Source organism: Euphorbia lathyris, chromosome 10 (genome assembly GCF_963576675.1).
Source record: "Euphorbia lathyris chromosome 10, ddEupLath1.1, whole genome shotgun sequence".
NCBI classification, from domain to species: Eukaryota; Viridiplantae; Streptophyta; class Magnoliopsida; order Malpighiales; family Euphorbiaceae; genus Euphorbia; species Euphorbia lathyris.
In genome coordinates, this window is record NC_088919.1 from 3,478,459 (window position 1) to 3,494,542 (window position 16,084).

At 33.3% G+C, this 16,084-nt stretch overlaps 1 protein-coding gene across 1 annotated transcript; it reads left to right on the forward strand.

The window, feature by feature from the left end:
• Positions 1–8,093: 8,093 nt before the first annotated feature.
• LOC136209182 (MLO-like protein 4) lies at positions 8,094–14,435 on the forward strand. The gene is made up of 15 exons (XM_066000582.1): positions 8,094–8,478; positions 8,570–8,627; positions 8,716–8,933; positions 9,113–9,229; positions 10,277–10,346; positions 10,457–10,554; positions 10,922–10,996; positions 11,327–11,412; positions 11,563–11,612; positions 11,743–11,783; positions 11,868–12,038; positions 13,012–13,047; positions 13,627–13,694; positions 13,772–13,832; positions 14,017–14,435. Exons 1-15 carry the CDS (start codon positions 8,362–8,364, stop codon positions 14,350–14,352), a joined length of 1,602 nt encoding a protein of 533 aa, XP_065856654.1. The 5' UTR covers positions 8,094–8,361; the 3' UTR covers positions 14,353–14,435.
• The last annotated feature ends 1,649 nt before the right edge of the window (positions 14,436–16,084 follow it).

A 16,084-nucleotide genomic window follows, 5' to 3' on the forward strand; every position in this document is an offset into this window, starting at 1 on the left:
CCATCACCTCCATCACCTCCCTCTTCATCATCACCCTCCTCATCATCCCCCTCCTCCTCATCACCTTCCTCCTCCCCATCACCTTCCTCTTCCTCAGCTTCAACCTTCTCCTTACCTTTCATTATTGGGGCAAATATTGCATTTATATCAGCTTCCCGTCCTTCAACATGGTCCACCAAATACGTGTACCAATCGAACTCTTTCTCATCATCCTCAACCACAAGACGCGCGTCTGGAGGATCAGCAACCTTACATTGCAAAAAATAAAAATAGCAATGTATTGGTAAACAAATACAAAATAAAGAGAAACATACAAATCTCATTCCACTTACAGAAAACGTTTCTCTGACTGCTTTGTTTGAGGGGACTATTCTCTGGGTCCATCTCAGCAAGCGTGGAAGTGGGTTGCCACTTCTCATCGTGTAATATGCATGAGTCACATTCCACAACTCAAGAATCCAAGTCTGCAAATAACAGGTATCCCTTGATAAGAATTATAACATTGTCGCATTCCATTTGAATGCGCTCGAATGCGACAAGGTTAGAACCCAATCTTGTCGCATTCCATTTGAATGCGCTCGAATGCAACAAGGTTTACAACCCAATCATGTCGCATTATATTTGAATGCGCTCCAATGCGACAAGGTTAGCAACCCAACCTTGTCGCATTTGAGCGCATTCAACACTAATTGCGACACAGATGCAAATTTGGTAATCGCATTCGGGCGCATTCATACACCAAACATATATACACAAATCATACCTGGAATACGTGTGCAAATCCGATAAGTTGATATGGAACACGATTCCTATTTCCCGCTGCACTTGCCTCTAATTGCTTCAGTCTTTTGCTAATGGCCCAGTCCAAGAACCTATATGTCTCCTCCCAAGCCAACGTCCCCCATGGAAACTCATTAAACAGTCTTGGATAATCTGCAAGATCCAAAACCCAATCCTTTGCATGCCTCTCGTTAGCATTATCCAATACATTGCCATGCACAAAGTACAACATGGCAATCATCACAGCATCTTGGTTAAATCTGTCACTCGCATCCTTCTTCTTCCATTGTACACTTTGCAAAACTTCCAAGAAGTTAATTATCGTTATTGTCTGGTATTGCTTGAAGTACTTATTTCGCAACCTATGCGGCATCTCTAATTCATACATTCTTTCCATGAATTCCCCAATGTTTACCCCAAACCTTAAACCACTTATCAAGCCAAACTCCCAATCTCCAAACCGCATATCAACTCCCCTCACCCTGAACCACATCTCCCTGTGTTTCCTTTCTTTATGTTTAATCTCCCGTGATAGGACATGATGCACTATTCCAGAAGAGAAACTAGCAACCTTCATATCCAAATATTGACCAAAACATGTTTTCCTATACATTTCTAACTGCTTTTCACTCAAATACTTCTTTATCATGACCCCAGAATCCACGTTAAACCTCATTGTTACTTGAGCATCCGAATTAACCACCTTGGGATATTTGAAAATGGAACTATGTTTTCTCTTTTTAGATTCACTGGGATCATGCTGTAACAATTTTAAACATACACACATTAAATTCTCTAACAAAACTGACATATTCTATGTATAAGTCTTACAATCATGTCGCATTCGTCTGTGAATGCGCTCAAATGCGACAATGTTTCAGGGTGTAGCTTGTCGCATTTGAGCGCATTTAGGTAATAAATGCGACAGTTTAATGGAATGGCTCGTCGCATTTGTCGCATTTAGATAACAAATGCGACACTATGTTCACGTATAATTCCTTGTCGCATTTGAACGCATTTAGGTAACAAATGCGACCATATTTACATACAGTTAACATACGAGCGCATTCGAGCGCATTTAATCTTCATTAATGGCGGTAACAACAGGGAAGAAGATGATGCATGCTTACCTTATGCTTCGTCCGTCCTTCCTCTTCGCTTGCCGCCGCCGCCGTCGCCTTCCGTTTTCTCGCCATAACTTCCGCGCGCAGAAGAACGAAACGGGAACTGGTGTCGAGGTAGGAGATGAAAATAAAAATGAAAATGTAGAGAAGAACAACCCGGATTATATATAGTGATGAGTTCAAAACGTAAAATGCAGTTGAAACGAACTGAAACTGAAGAAGATGAACCACAATGAAGTTGAATGGGAAAGGTCAGGTGAGGAAGTCGAAGTGGAAGCAGCGGGAGGTAGGAGATGAACCTTCAAACTAAAATAAGGGTAGTTTTGTCCAAAATGGGTTTATTTGTCTAATTTGGTAAAATGAAAGGAAGGTGGGTTAGATATGTAAAGTGGGGTCCTTCATTGGGTTAGATTAGTAATTATCCCTTCATATAAATCATTAATCTATCTATCAGGTTCGATTCTGAGATTTTAGGGTTTATGGACGAATTACCAAATGAGAATTGTATAATTAAAAAATAAATTATGAAAGTTAATTGTGTAAAAAAAATCTTCAAAATTATACTTTTTTCCCCTGTGTTGGGGTAAATATAAATTTTTACATTTATTTACATTTTTACCATAGATTATAATTATAACCTATAGTTTATTATTTTTATTATTTTTTGTTATAAAAAATCAAAAGAAAAGTAAAGAATATAAAAGAATAAGAAATAAGAAATAAAAAATAAAAAAAAAGAAATAGTCAAAAGGGAGTAAGACATGGGTTAGTGGGTGACAAAGTGGCAATATGCCATTTAATTAACTAAAATGTGCAGAAAAATCCGAAGTGGTCACTGGCCACTTTTGATTAAATTATTCGAGGAGCTAAACGTTCAAGAACATCAGAAGTAAGTTCGGATCCAGAAAATAAACATCCCCAGCTTTCTGGATCTATCTTCAGTATCATCACATGACAAGCACAGATAGAGCAAGAATTTTTCAAAGTCAGCTGGAGAAACACAAAATAATTTCGGGTCAAAGCTAAGCACGTCAAGTTGAGGCTTATAATTAAGGAAGCACAATCAGATTTTATTCAAGGTGGAAGCATGACATGAGTAGTGGGTAAGTGTGTGTTTAGTGGACACAAACGAGTCAAGGTTGTAAAGGGAATATTTTTGTTTCTCAAAAATATCACCAACACCCTGTTATAATTAAATTTACTTCTTCTCTCTATTATGTTTCTTCTAAAACACACTCCATTTAAATCTCCATGGTAGTTTAAGTTCATTATTGTTTGATTAGATTCATAAATTACAATCTCACTCCATTCGTTTTATATGAATACTTTATGTTATGGTTATTATCTATTGGATGAATCAAATAATCTCAAATGAGCTATTCATTTATTTAAGGAATAAGGTTCAAAAATAGGCTTAAGGTTTTTGAAGAGTATGAATTTAGGCTCCATGTACAAAATAGTACTAATGTAGACTTAGCATTTACAAAATGTACCAATAATGTAAGGATTACATAGTTTAGTTGTGCCTCACTCGCCTCACCTTGATTCATAATCATCGTCAAAGTCGAATTCGAATCAGAGAAAAGCTTATGATGTTGTTTTTGTTGCAAATTCATAAACCAACTCGATTCGGGCTGAAAATAGACAGGCTTAGGTACAAGAACAAGCAGCTGATTTTCTAATAGTTTCATTTAGTTTCCCAAGTTTTCAGATGAACCAACTCGATCCGAGATGAAAACAGACAGACGCATGCACAAGCTTGTGGTTGAGTTTTTGGGAAGCAACTTCAATTTTATGATCTAATCGAGAAACAAGTTCCTTTAATTCATGTAATGAAATTTTCCTAAAACAAAGATACTTGGCTCCATTGATTTGGTTACGGAGTTTTGAGATTTCTGAATCGAGCTTTCTCTTTTTCTCTGAAAAATAATCAGAAACAATGTAGGATTTTCTTGCATTGTGAGTTCTTTTGTATTTGTGAATAATTTTTCCAAGTTTATCAGAATCTGATGGCCAATAGTATCACACTTGAATTGTTCTTCATCATTTTGTTTGGGAGCGTAGATCATCAAGCAAGCATCGGCACCACAAAGAATTGAAATCTTTGGAAAAAAAATCATTAAACTTGTATGTCTCTTTTGTGTTTTATTACTGACCAATTCTAGGTATTTTTACAAGAGGTAAAAAGTTAAACAATGAAGACTAATAAAAATTAATAAATTTACACATATTGATTATTGACTGTTGACTTTAACTATTGGTTGTTGACTATGACTATTGACATATATACAGTAAATAATTTATTAGTTCATAGGTTTATACATATTACACTAGTTAGTCCTTGTGTTTTTAAAAATAAACTATAAAGTCTCTCGGTTTTGACAAAACTAATTACTTGGTCCCTCCATCCATAAGTTTTATTTAAATGACAAGTTTATCCTTTTATCATTATTTAATTTATATAGATTTTCTTTAATTATATATTAATAAATTATTGTAATAAATAATTATATATAAAATGATAAGTTTACATATCTATTATAAAAAATTAGTGTTTCATAATGTTTAATAAATTAATATATTACAAACATTGCATAAAATAAATAGGGTAAAGTCCAAAAAAAAATATTGTGCTTTCATGTATTAGCAAACTCGTACTTGAAATTGTCCAAAAGGTTACTAAGCTTTTTCGTTTTACTAAAAACGAGGATCTTTTAGTTTGATTCTATAAAAATAAGGGAAAATTACAAAATTTGGTCAAATGGGAGACTCATTTACATATTTAACTCATTTACTCAACCTACTACATATCTAGACTATGTTTGCGTGATTTTTCCAAAATATTCTCAATATGTATGTAATTTTACGGTGCCGCTGTCTCCCTCCCGTCTGACTTTGCGAAATCGATGATTTCGCGAAGTCTTCGAAGTTAACGTTGGTTTAGTTGATGATTTTAATTAGCATATGCAAAATTTGGACGTGTTTTTAACAAAATTTGCGAAGTGGTATATAACAACAAAAAGACACAACAACAAGGGATTCCAGCATTAAAATCATAACATTATCAAAATTTACAGCAAGATTGCAATAATAAACTCCTAACCAATCATTTTAAAGTGAACGTGACGAATCTGGACAAAAATTTCTCCTTGTATTGGAAGTCCAGACCTTTTGGATGAGAAATGGAAGTCCAGACTTTTTGGGGATGAATGTGTCTCACGGTACAGAACAAGATTGGCACAATAACTCTTAACTAATCACTTTAAAGTTGAATGTGACCAATCTTGATGGGAATTTCTTCCTGTATCAGAATGAAAGTCATCCCATCTGCATCCGAGGACACCGCCTTCTTGCGGGATGTTATGTATTCAACCACCTTCAGAAAAATTTAATCGTGTTAGTCAGAAAAAAATGAAGATTTGGCTTCGCGAAATGAGGATTCGCGAAGTATGCGAAAATAAATGTGCAAGAAAGAGGATGATTTTACTTAGCGAAACGATGATTTTGCGACGTCTGCAAGGAGAAATGTGACGCTCTGACTTCACGAAATGATAATTACGCGGAGTCTGCGGGAGAAATTTATCGAATTACCTTGCAAACTTCGTGTAATCGTCGTTTTGCGAAGTTAAATCGATAAATTTCTCCCCGCAGACTTCGCGAAAACAGCATACGCTAAGTAAATTTCTAGAAAAAAAACGCAGAGAAAACAATATATACTTACATTTTTTGATAAAAACAATATGAAAAAGTGGGAAAACGGTGAAAATAATGTAGAATCACCATTTCTTCGATGGTCACAAGAAGAAAGAAACCAAGAAACGAGCAGGAAATGGAAGATAAAGAACCATGACTTCGTTTTCTAGAATTAGGAAGATGAAGAGTCAAGAGATGAAGAGAGGAAGAATAGAAATACATGGTGATTTAGAGAAATGGTGCATATTTCGTGCAATTTAAAGGAAGAGAGGAAGATCAAAGGTCTAGGAAGAGCAACCGTTCGCGTAACTAGCAAGGAGAAGGGGGGGAGATGAAAAGGTAATGGTATTTTGGAAAAGTCACACAAACATAGTCTAGATATGTAGTAGGTTGAGTAAATGGGTTAAATATGTAAATGAGTCTCCCATTTGACCCAATTTTATAATTTTCCCTAAAAATAAATGTTAACGACCTCAAAATGGAAAATTTCAAGAATTAAAGTTGTTTAATACCATATTTACTATGAAATCAATTTTTTTTATTTTTCAAAGACATTATTTTCAGTGCTTTCTCTTTCTAAAACATTTGTTTTATCTCTCTTCACTAAACACCGCCTAAATGACCCTCAAAATTCAAAAGTTAAAGAATTAAAGTTGTTTAAAATATCATCAAATCTAGTGTATGATATAGGGAATCACTCAAAATATTTCCAATAAGGGGTTGATGATGCAAAAATAATGACATTACTTGTATCCACTTTAAAAATGCACATCGACTGCTCGTATACTTGCTTATGGATCCCCTGATGATGTGTTGATGAATACATCAAAACTGGTGAGAACGTGACTATATAATGTTTATTTGAAAATTTATATGCCATTATCGAGGTGTATAGAGATGTGTACATGATGAGGCCTATCGTTGATGATGTCCAATGTTTGCTTCAGATGCACAAGGAGTGTTATGGGTTTCCTAGCATGCTTGAAAATCTTGATTATATGCACTAGACTTGGAAGGATTACATAGTTTCATGGAAAGCACAATACACCTTAGGAGAGCATTGGTATCCTACAATCATGCTTCAAGCAGCTGCCTCAAGTGACCTTTGGATATGGCAATGTGTATTTTAGTGTTACTGGATCAAACAACAACCTTAATGTTTATTTGCCTACGGATCCCCTAATGATGTGTTGATGGATACATCAAAATTGGTGAGAACGCGACTATATAATGTTTATTTGAAAATTTATGTGCCATTATTGAGGTGTATGGAGATGTGTACATGATGAGGCCTATTGTTGATGATGTCTAGTGCTTGCTTCATATGCACAAGGAGTGTTATGGGTTTTCTAGCAATGCTTGAAAATCTTGATTATATGCACTAGACTTGGAAGGATTACATGGTTTCATGGAAAGTACAATACACCTTAAGAGATCGTGGGTATCCTACAATCATGATTGAAGCCGTCGCCTCAAATGACCTTTGGATGTGGCAATGTGTATTTTGGTGTTAGCGGGTCAAACAATGACCTTAATGTGTTGAGAAATCAAATTTATTCCAAGAAATTTACTATGAATAGCTCTAAAAGTTCATTTTGCTGTTAACGAGAGCAAGTACAACATGAGACACTACCTTAAAGATGGTATATGTCCTGAATGGATGGTAGTTTTTGAAAAAAATTCTACATTCTCACGATCCTAAAAGACTCTATTTCAAAAAGTGCTAACGAACTTGTAAAAAAAAGTGCTAATGAATACAAATAAGAAAAAAAATGAAAAGTTAATTGACTTGTGGGGTCTATCCAAGATATAAGATTATGCCCGGGCATGAGGAGAGTTTGTAATGGTAAATGGTTGTAGATAGATTTTTTTCTTATATATACTTGTTTCACTCTCCTATTTTCCAAACAAACATGAAATAGATTATCTCGTTTTTTTGACGTCGATGAGAATTTAAAATGAAATTTATAATTACATATTAATTAGAGTAAATTTAGACGGACTAGGAGATCAATCTCAAATGTGACAAACCTTACAGCTCAGACTAACTTTTGTTGGCAAAATAAACTACAAGATATTGTTGTCTAGCACTAATCTAGAAGGAGCTAGAAAGCGGCTTGAGCACATACTCGTCGCCATAAACTCTATGAAAAATGTGCATGTAATTTTAAATTTTTTTTATGTAAAAAATCCAATTAAGAGGCTTGAGCATCCACTTATTACTGAAAAATGTCATACGAGGCTTTATTTTTTTATATAAAAATACCAAAAGAATATCAATTTAGCATCTATAAATCATAAGAAATCACTATAAACATCATGTGTCGGTGAATCTTAGATCCGTTAATAATTACCTATGTTGCATTGAAACGGAAAGGTAAACTGAAACGGAAATGGAAAAGGAAACCACACGTTATTTGTAAGAAAATTTAGCTAAAAAATATAGTAGTAATAGAAACGGAAAAAACAAAAGGAAACAAGATTCAACTGTCTGACTGCTAACAAGCAAGCAACAGGCAAAGGCACGTTGAATTTTCATATCCGACATGCAACAGCATGACATGTTCATGGAGATATGGGACCCATTTGATCAATCCAGTTTCCATTGAAATGAAGTCCATCTCCATGAACCCCTCCCCACCTACCTTCTCAACTTCCCATATTCATATTTCATCACCTAAATCAAAGCCTCTCTTCCTTCTCCAATATATTCAATGTTTAGGAGCTAACCAAAACTTCATTATCTTTCAATTCCTCTCACAAAATGGTGCCAGAAAATTCATCCTTGGCCATTACTCCTACTTGGTCTTTGGCTACAGTCATCACTGTCATGGTTTCCTTTGGATTCTTCTTCCAATTCTCTCTCAATCGCTGTGGAAAGGTTCAATTGCAAAATTCAATGTGCTTTTTGCTTTTCTCTTTTGGGGGTTTATCTCATGTACATAAGGTGTTTGATGTTTTGCTTCTTTCAGTATTTGGATAACACTAAGAGGAAATCACTTCTTTCAGCTCTGGAAAAGATTAAAGATGGTAAAACTAATTAACATTACTTATTCGATGCTTGATTATGGATTTGTTCAATCTGCAACCAATTATTTGATTTTGTGATATTCTGCAGAGCTAATGGTTTTTGGGCTTTTGTCGTTGTTGATGGGTCATTGGGTTGTGGTTGTGGCCAAGATTTGTATCAGAGGATCATCTGCAAATAGTAAATTTTTTCCCTGTGCAGAACGAAATGTTATGAGATTACAACTTAGCAGGTTTCAGAATTCATCAGGATTTAGAAATGATTCTTCGATGTTCACCTTGGTCAACATCCATCATCACTGCCCTGAGGTAACCTCATCCCCTCTCTATTGCTGATTCATTTTTGAAGTTCTTGGATTTACAAGTTTCTTGTCAAAAGCAAATTTAAGTTATGATTTTGGACTGTACTGATTAGTCTAATACGAGTATGATCTACAGTTTTTCAAAGTTGAACTAATATAATTCCAATTTTGTTAAATGTTTTGAAGGGGCATGAACCTTTTGCTTCACGAGAAAGTCTTGAGCAGCTTCACCGCTTGATGTTTGCTCTTGGCGTTGTCCATGTTTTGTATAGCTTCATTGCCATCGCCCTGGCCCTGATTAAGGTTGTTATATTCTCTAGCTACTGTAATGCTATAACATTTGCCGTTAGATTTCTAAATTTTGATTTGACTCATCATAATCCAAATCCTTCCACCAATCCACCTATTAGTAGTTGAATTCTCTTTGTGTGCCTTCACATTTTTAGAATCCTGGCTGATTTTTACAAAATGAATACCTTTTTGTTTCGGGACTAAGGGTTTGTTGTTGTTGTTGAATACCTTTTTGTGGATTAGTAAAATTGAACATGAATGCTTATATTGCTCTTCCAATGTCTGAGATTATGTGGAAGTTGCAGAATGAAAAAAGAGCATTTTTTGCATGTCCTTTAACTTATTGCCACTGTTATTAGAATCTTATGATTCACAATTCGAATAGTACGATTTGATTCGATTCGATTTAGCTCTATTTCGAGCCGGATCTATAGGGTGAATCTGAATTATAACAGAATCTTACTTCGCGATTTGAATCATATGATTTGATTCGATTCAGCTCTATTTCGAGCCAGATCTTCATCAAGGTTCATCAAAAACTTCAAAACACTAACTACTAAACTCACTCTCCTCTAGTCCGATTGTTATTTATCAAGTTATCAATTCAAACTAGTTCAATTCCATCATTATCAAGTTGACAACAAGGCAAAAGAACCGAGTCAGAAACTCAAACCCTCCATCTCCACTAATTTATTAAACAGAGTCTGATTTGTGAATTACTTTTATTAGGATTGCATTTGCATTAGATTTGAATTTTAAGTACTTGGTTGATATGATTTCTTTTTTGACATTAAAATTGCATTTCTAGACTAATATTTGATAATATATTGAGTTCAACATGGTAATATTTTATTTTTTCTAATATTATGAATTTGAACCGAATCTTTCTATTCGATTCATGAGTCACATTCACAAAATGAGGAGTTCAATTCATGATACAATTGACACAAATGTAAAAGGTTAAGGTATGCATTGAAGATTTTAAAAAAGAGTTCCTAAATTAATAATCTATTAAAGGTTTATAGTTATTTGGGTCGATTGGCCCTTGAATTCTTGCAGATCCATAGCTGGAAAGTTTGGGAAAAACAAGCTCAGTCTATGGCTGTTCAGAGTGGAGAAGGTTCAGTAGGTACAGTATCTTTTGGAACCATAATAATTACCTTTCTTTCTGTATCTGCATAGAGATGTTAACTTTTATATTGCTTCTTGAATCGAACTATAAAAGTTGTTAAATGCTAGGTCCTTGTCAAGCTGCATTTGACAATACACAAGTAACCGCCTTCATCTCTCATAATGCATCCCATCCATGGAGTCGGAACAGATTTTTTGTTTGGCTGGTACCTTCACTAACTATAACTCATGCTTGTCTTGTTAAGATAATGGAACTAAGAATCGACTTTTATATGCCCCTGATTATGAGGATACCTCACTCAATATCTACCTTCAACTATTATTTCTTTCGGTGAAGATTCGAAGTAGTGAATTTCTTAAACTGTCTGTACTTGGCGGAGTCCTATTCTTGTACTTCTCAAGGAAAAATTAGAAATCATCAAACTGTACTTTCTCTGCTCAAGGTCATATATATGTTGTCTTTTGGATCCTTTATGCATATACCTTGAAAAGTAGTTCTATCCGTCTTCTTCATTTCTTGTTTCATTTTACTCTTTTAACATTGAGTATTAAGTGATAATATTCAATTTACAGCTTTGCTTTGCCCGCCAATTCTGGAGTTCGATAAACTATGCTGACTACATGGCTCTGCGCTATGGTTTTATCACTGTAAGCTTTTTGTAAACACAAAAGATTTTTTATATGTATTTTGGTTGAGGAGAAGAAATTTCTTAGGTTTATGTAGTTTTATTTCCACTGGTAACAGTCGCCATATGAAAAACTACTTTTAAAACAAGTCATGTGCATAGAATTTTTTTGATAGTAGCATAAGATGTTTTCCTTTTCTGAGATTAGTTGATAGAAATGATGACATCTTTTAAAAGAAATCAATTATACTGGAATTGCTTATATATTATGTAGCTGAATCATGTGGCATAACACACCTAATAAGTGACTATAATTTGCGTGTTTCGAATCTCTCTTTTTTTCTTTTTGTAGAAACATGAACTTCCTTTGACATATGATTTTCAAGGTTATATGCTTCGAAGCATGGAGGAAGAATTTCGTGATATTGTTGGCATGAGGTAACATCTCTTAATCACTGGTCAATTCGTACGATTCGATTCGATTCGATTCAGCTCTATTTCGAGCTGGATCTATAGGGCGAATCTAAATTACAATAGAATCGGATGTGAATCATTGGAATTGGTGGTCTTGTTTGGTTCCTTTTGCAGCTTGCCTCTCTGGATGTATGCTATGTGTTGCATTTTTCTGGATTTCCATGGTAATTTGCTGCACTTCCTAATAAGCTAACAGCTAAAGAACGTAAACATTGTTTCACCGAACCAAATTTAATTTTCATCTTCAGATCTTTTTTGCAACGCTCAAATCCTGAAAGCATGAATTTTGTGCAGAAAGCAATGTTTACTTTTGGATGTCCTTTCTTCCAGCCATTGTAAGATCTCAAACATGTCTCTATTCAATCTCTTGATACACTTGCCATTTGAGTATTGATATGTTTTTCTTGGATTATTCATAGTTAGTATTGCTAATTGGTACAAAACTTCACCGAGTAGTGGTCAAGTTGGCTGTAGAGATCATGGGTACAGCTCCAAGGTTGGGAGGTCTTCCATTAAATTTGAGGAATGAGCTCTTTTGGTTTGGGAAACCTAAACTTCTTCTCTGGTTAATACAATTGATAACATTTCAGGTGATTTGGACTTGAACATTCTTTTCTGCGTAAACGTTCTATTATTAAAAATTGGGATAAGGTCCAAATTTGTTCCTACGGTTTATGGAGAATGCAGATTTACCCCTAACATACTAATAGTACAATTTTACGTCTAATATTTCCACCAATCAAATTCGCTCCTACCTGACCGAAATTTTGAACTGGCTGTTTACCGTTATTTTTAACTGTTACATCAGACCATATAAACATCAATTATATCTAAAATATTTACTGGTTACTCATATATTTACAGTCAACTTATCAAAATTCCAACAACTAAGTCTGCTAGATATAAGTTGATTACAAAAAAAACTGCTTAAGATATTCACTACTCCCTTCTTCTTTTATTATATGTTTTTTTTAAGTTTTTCAATTTGTTCATTTTTATATGTCGCGTTGTATTACCAATTTGCTTTTGGCAACATTTTCTCAATTTTTCCCTTCATTATGGTTAGAGAGAGGTTTAGTATCAATGCAAATAATTCTACTTAAGCAGCAACAATTAAGAAGAGAATTTGTATATAGAAAATAGAGATTTAGTAGAAAAATATTAAAGTAAATTAGTCATTTTAATAGTCTAATAATATTACATTGGTTGTGATGAAAAACCTTAATCGACGTATAAAAGAAGAAGGGAAGAAAGTATGTTATTAACACAGTTAAAAACAACGTTCCAACATGCACGAAACTGTTTTAGTTTATCAACAAACTTGTTTAGGGAGGTTTGATGAGGCAGTCAAATAACGGTCAAACTAGCATGTTCGATTTTTTCCATTAGGTACGTGAACAATTGATCTTCCTTGAAAACATTAGAGGAAAAATGGTACCGGTTCATACGTTAGTGAAGAATATGTACTTTCCCAAAACGATAGGGAAATTTTGGACCTTATCCCATCAAAATTTAATATATATTTTCCCTAAATGAGATCTCTCTTTTTTGTCCTTTTCACAGAATGCATTTGAAATGGCAGCATTTTTATGGTCTCTGGTAAGTAACTAATAAAAGTAGTTGTTATCCTTTAAGGATCTAGTTCTGGTAGGGCATATTCTAACTTATGTGTCCTATACCATGTGAATACACTGGAAACACATGGGATACATATAGACTAAAACCTATTTTGCACAGACAGGGACACGGATATGGAAATGGAAATGGACACGGGAAACATTATTTCTAAAACATAACCTTCATAAACTACTCTTCAAATGAAAACAGATATGGATACAAAATGGACACGGACACAGACACGAAACATGGAAACGCTACTAACGAGAAGTGTCCGTGCAGGATAGACTAAAACTATATGAATATATTGATCCGAGTGGAAACACATATATATACACATTACTTGATACGGTACAACTGTAATACACATATCATTGATTAGGACTTGAAAAACTCGGAAACGAGAAGTCACTCACAGATCCATTACCAGATCGTTGAACCGTGACGATATCTTTAGCATTATATAACATTGGACTTATTAATTTGATTAATGTGTCAGCATATATACCTATGAATTATGCAGATGTATACATTGTTGATAAATGTAGTTTGAATATCCAGTGGGAAATCCAAGACTCTTCTTGTTTCATGACGAATAGATGGTTCATTGCGATCCGCCTGGTATTCGGGTAATTCTACGTTCTCTTTGGAATCAAAGGTATCAAGAACATTGGCAGAAAGACAATAATTTGGTGTTGTAATGCAGGGTAGTAGCTCAGTTCTGGTGTAGCTTCATCACATTCCCACTCTATATTATTGTTACACAGGTAGAGAGAGGCCTTTTCTTCTTGTGGTTGTGTTCTCTCTCTGTGTATTTTAATTTACAGTTTTTTTATGACATTGTAGATGGACACGCCTTGATTCACGGTTTTGTATGATGGTTCATGTTAGCCGATCCCGAATCATTTTGGGACTAAGGTTTTGTTGTTGTTTTTTGTTGTTGTATTGTAGATGGATGCAAGGTTAAAAAGAACAGTAGTTTCTGAAGGCATAAGGAAATCGATACACGGATGGAAACGAAGAGTGAAGGCCAAGCATACGACGGCTTCGGCTTCGGCTTCCTCTTGGTCATCTTCACACGTAAAAGATTCAACCACATCTAAGCTGCAAATGGATGAGTCTGCTTCATGCAGCAAGGAAGGAAGCTCCATAGGAGTTGCAGATAAACAAAACTCATATGAAACAATATTATCCGAGGAGATTACTGAAGCTCCAGTTTGTTGTGATGTACTCAATGAAATTTATAGTGATGAAGAGGATGATCAAAATACTGATATTATAAGGTGATTAAAAGATCTCAGTTTCGCTGGATAAGGCCCGGCTAGAGTTCAGGCTCGGCTCGAGACTAAAATTACGTAGTTTTGAGTCTACTACTTACCACTAAGCTAATTATTTTGCTTGTGTAATGTATGCCGCGCGGATTAATATACCACACTGTAGCTTTCATTGTTTAATATTGTACACATGCACTTATTAATATTGATTAAATATGCATAATAATGAATTATTAATAGAAAAAAAGAAATGTGCATTATAATGAATTATTAATAAAAAAAAGAAACGTGCATAATAATTAATTATTAATAGAAAAAAAATCTAAGAACATGCTCTAATTTCTTATTTATTTAATTCCTCCATATTTTTGTAATTTGTGTTTTAAAATGTTAAGGACGATGTTCTAAATATTGTTTAATATTTGACGCATGCACTTATTAATATCGATTAAATATGCATAATAATGAATTATTAATAGAAAAAAAAAAGAAATATGCATAATAATGAATTATTAATAGAAAAAAATACAAGAACATGCTCTAATTTTTTATTTAATTTCTCTATATTTTGTAATTTATGTTATATAAGAAAATATACGTTATGTTTTTTCGAACATGAGTTATAAATTATATTATAGAACAAACACGAACTATAAAGTTTAGAACGTACGATATATTTTTTAGAACATACGTCATGCTTTTTTAGAACATGTGTTATGTTTTTTCGAACATGAGTTATAAATTATATTATAGAACAAATGAAAAAACGATCCAGATATCTACTGATTTTTTTAAAACATTATACTGAATTTTTGGAACATAAACTATAAACTTTAGAACATGTGTTATGTTTTTTAGAATATGTGTTACGTTTTTTCGAACATGAGTTATAAATTATATTATAGAACAAATGCAAAAATGATCGAGATATTTACTGATTTTTTTAAACATTATACTTAATTTGGAGAACATAAATTATAAAGTTTAGAATTATGTAACATTATTTAGAACATCGTCCTTAACATTTAAAAACATAAATTACAAAAAATATAGAGGAATTAAATAAATAAAAAATTGGAGCATGTTTTTGGATTTTTTTGTTTTATTAATAATTCGTTATTATGTACATTTCTTTTTTTTTTCTATTAATAATTTATTATTATGCACATTTAATCGATATTTAATAAGTGCATATGTCTAATATTAAACAATAGAAGCTACATGGATAATGGTATATTAATCAGCACGCTCCATAATGGATAAGGAAAACAATTGTTGTTTAAAAAAACAGTAAATATATGAACCATTTTTGCATTTGTTCTATAATATAATTTATAACTCATATGCTAAATAACATAACGTATGTTCTAAAGTTTATAGTTTGTGCTCCAAAAATTAAGTATAATGTTCTAAAAAAATCAGTAGATATCTGGATTGTTTTTTCATTTGTTCCAAAAATATAATTTATAACTCATATTCGAAAAAAAATAACACATGTTATAAAAAACATAACGTATGTTCTAAAGTTTGTAGTTTGTGTTCCAAAAATTAAGTATAATGTTCTAAAAAAATCAGTAGATATTTGGATCGTTTTTTCATTTTTTCCAAAAATATAATTTATAACTCATGTTCGAAAAAACATAACACATGTTCTAAAAACATAACGTATGTTCTAAAAAATATGTCGTACGTTCTAAACTTCATAGTTCGCGTTTTAAAAGTTAAAATATATGTTGTTTCAAAAA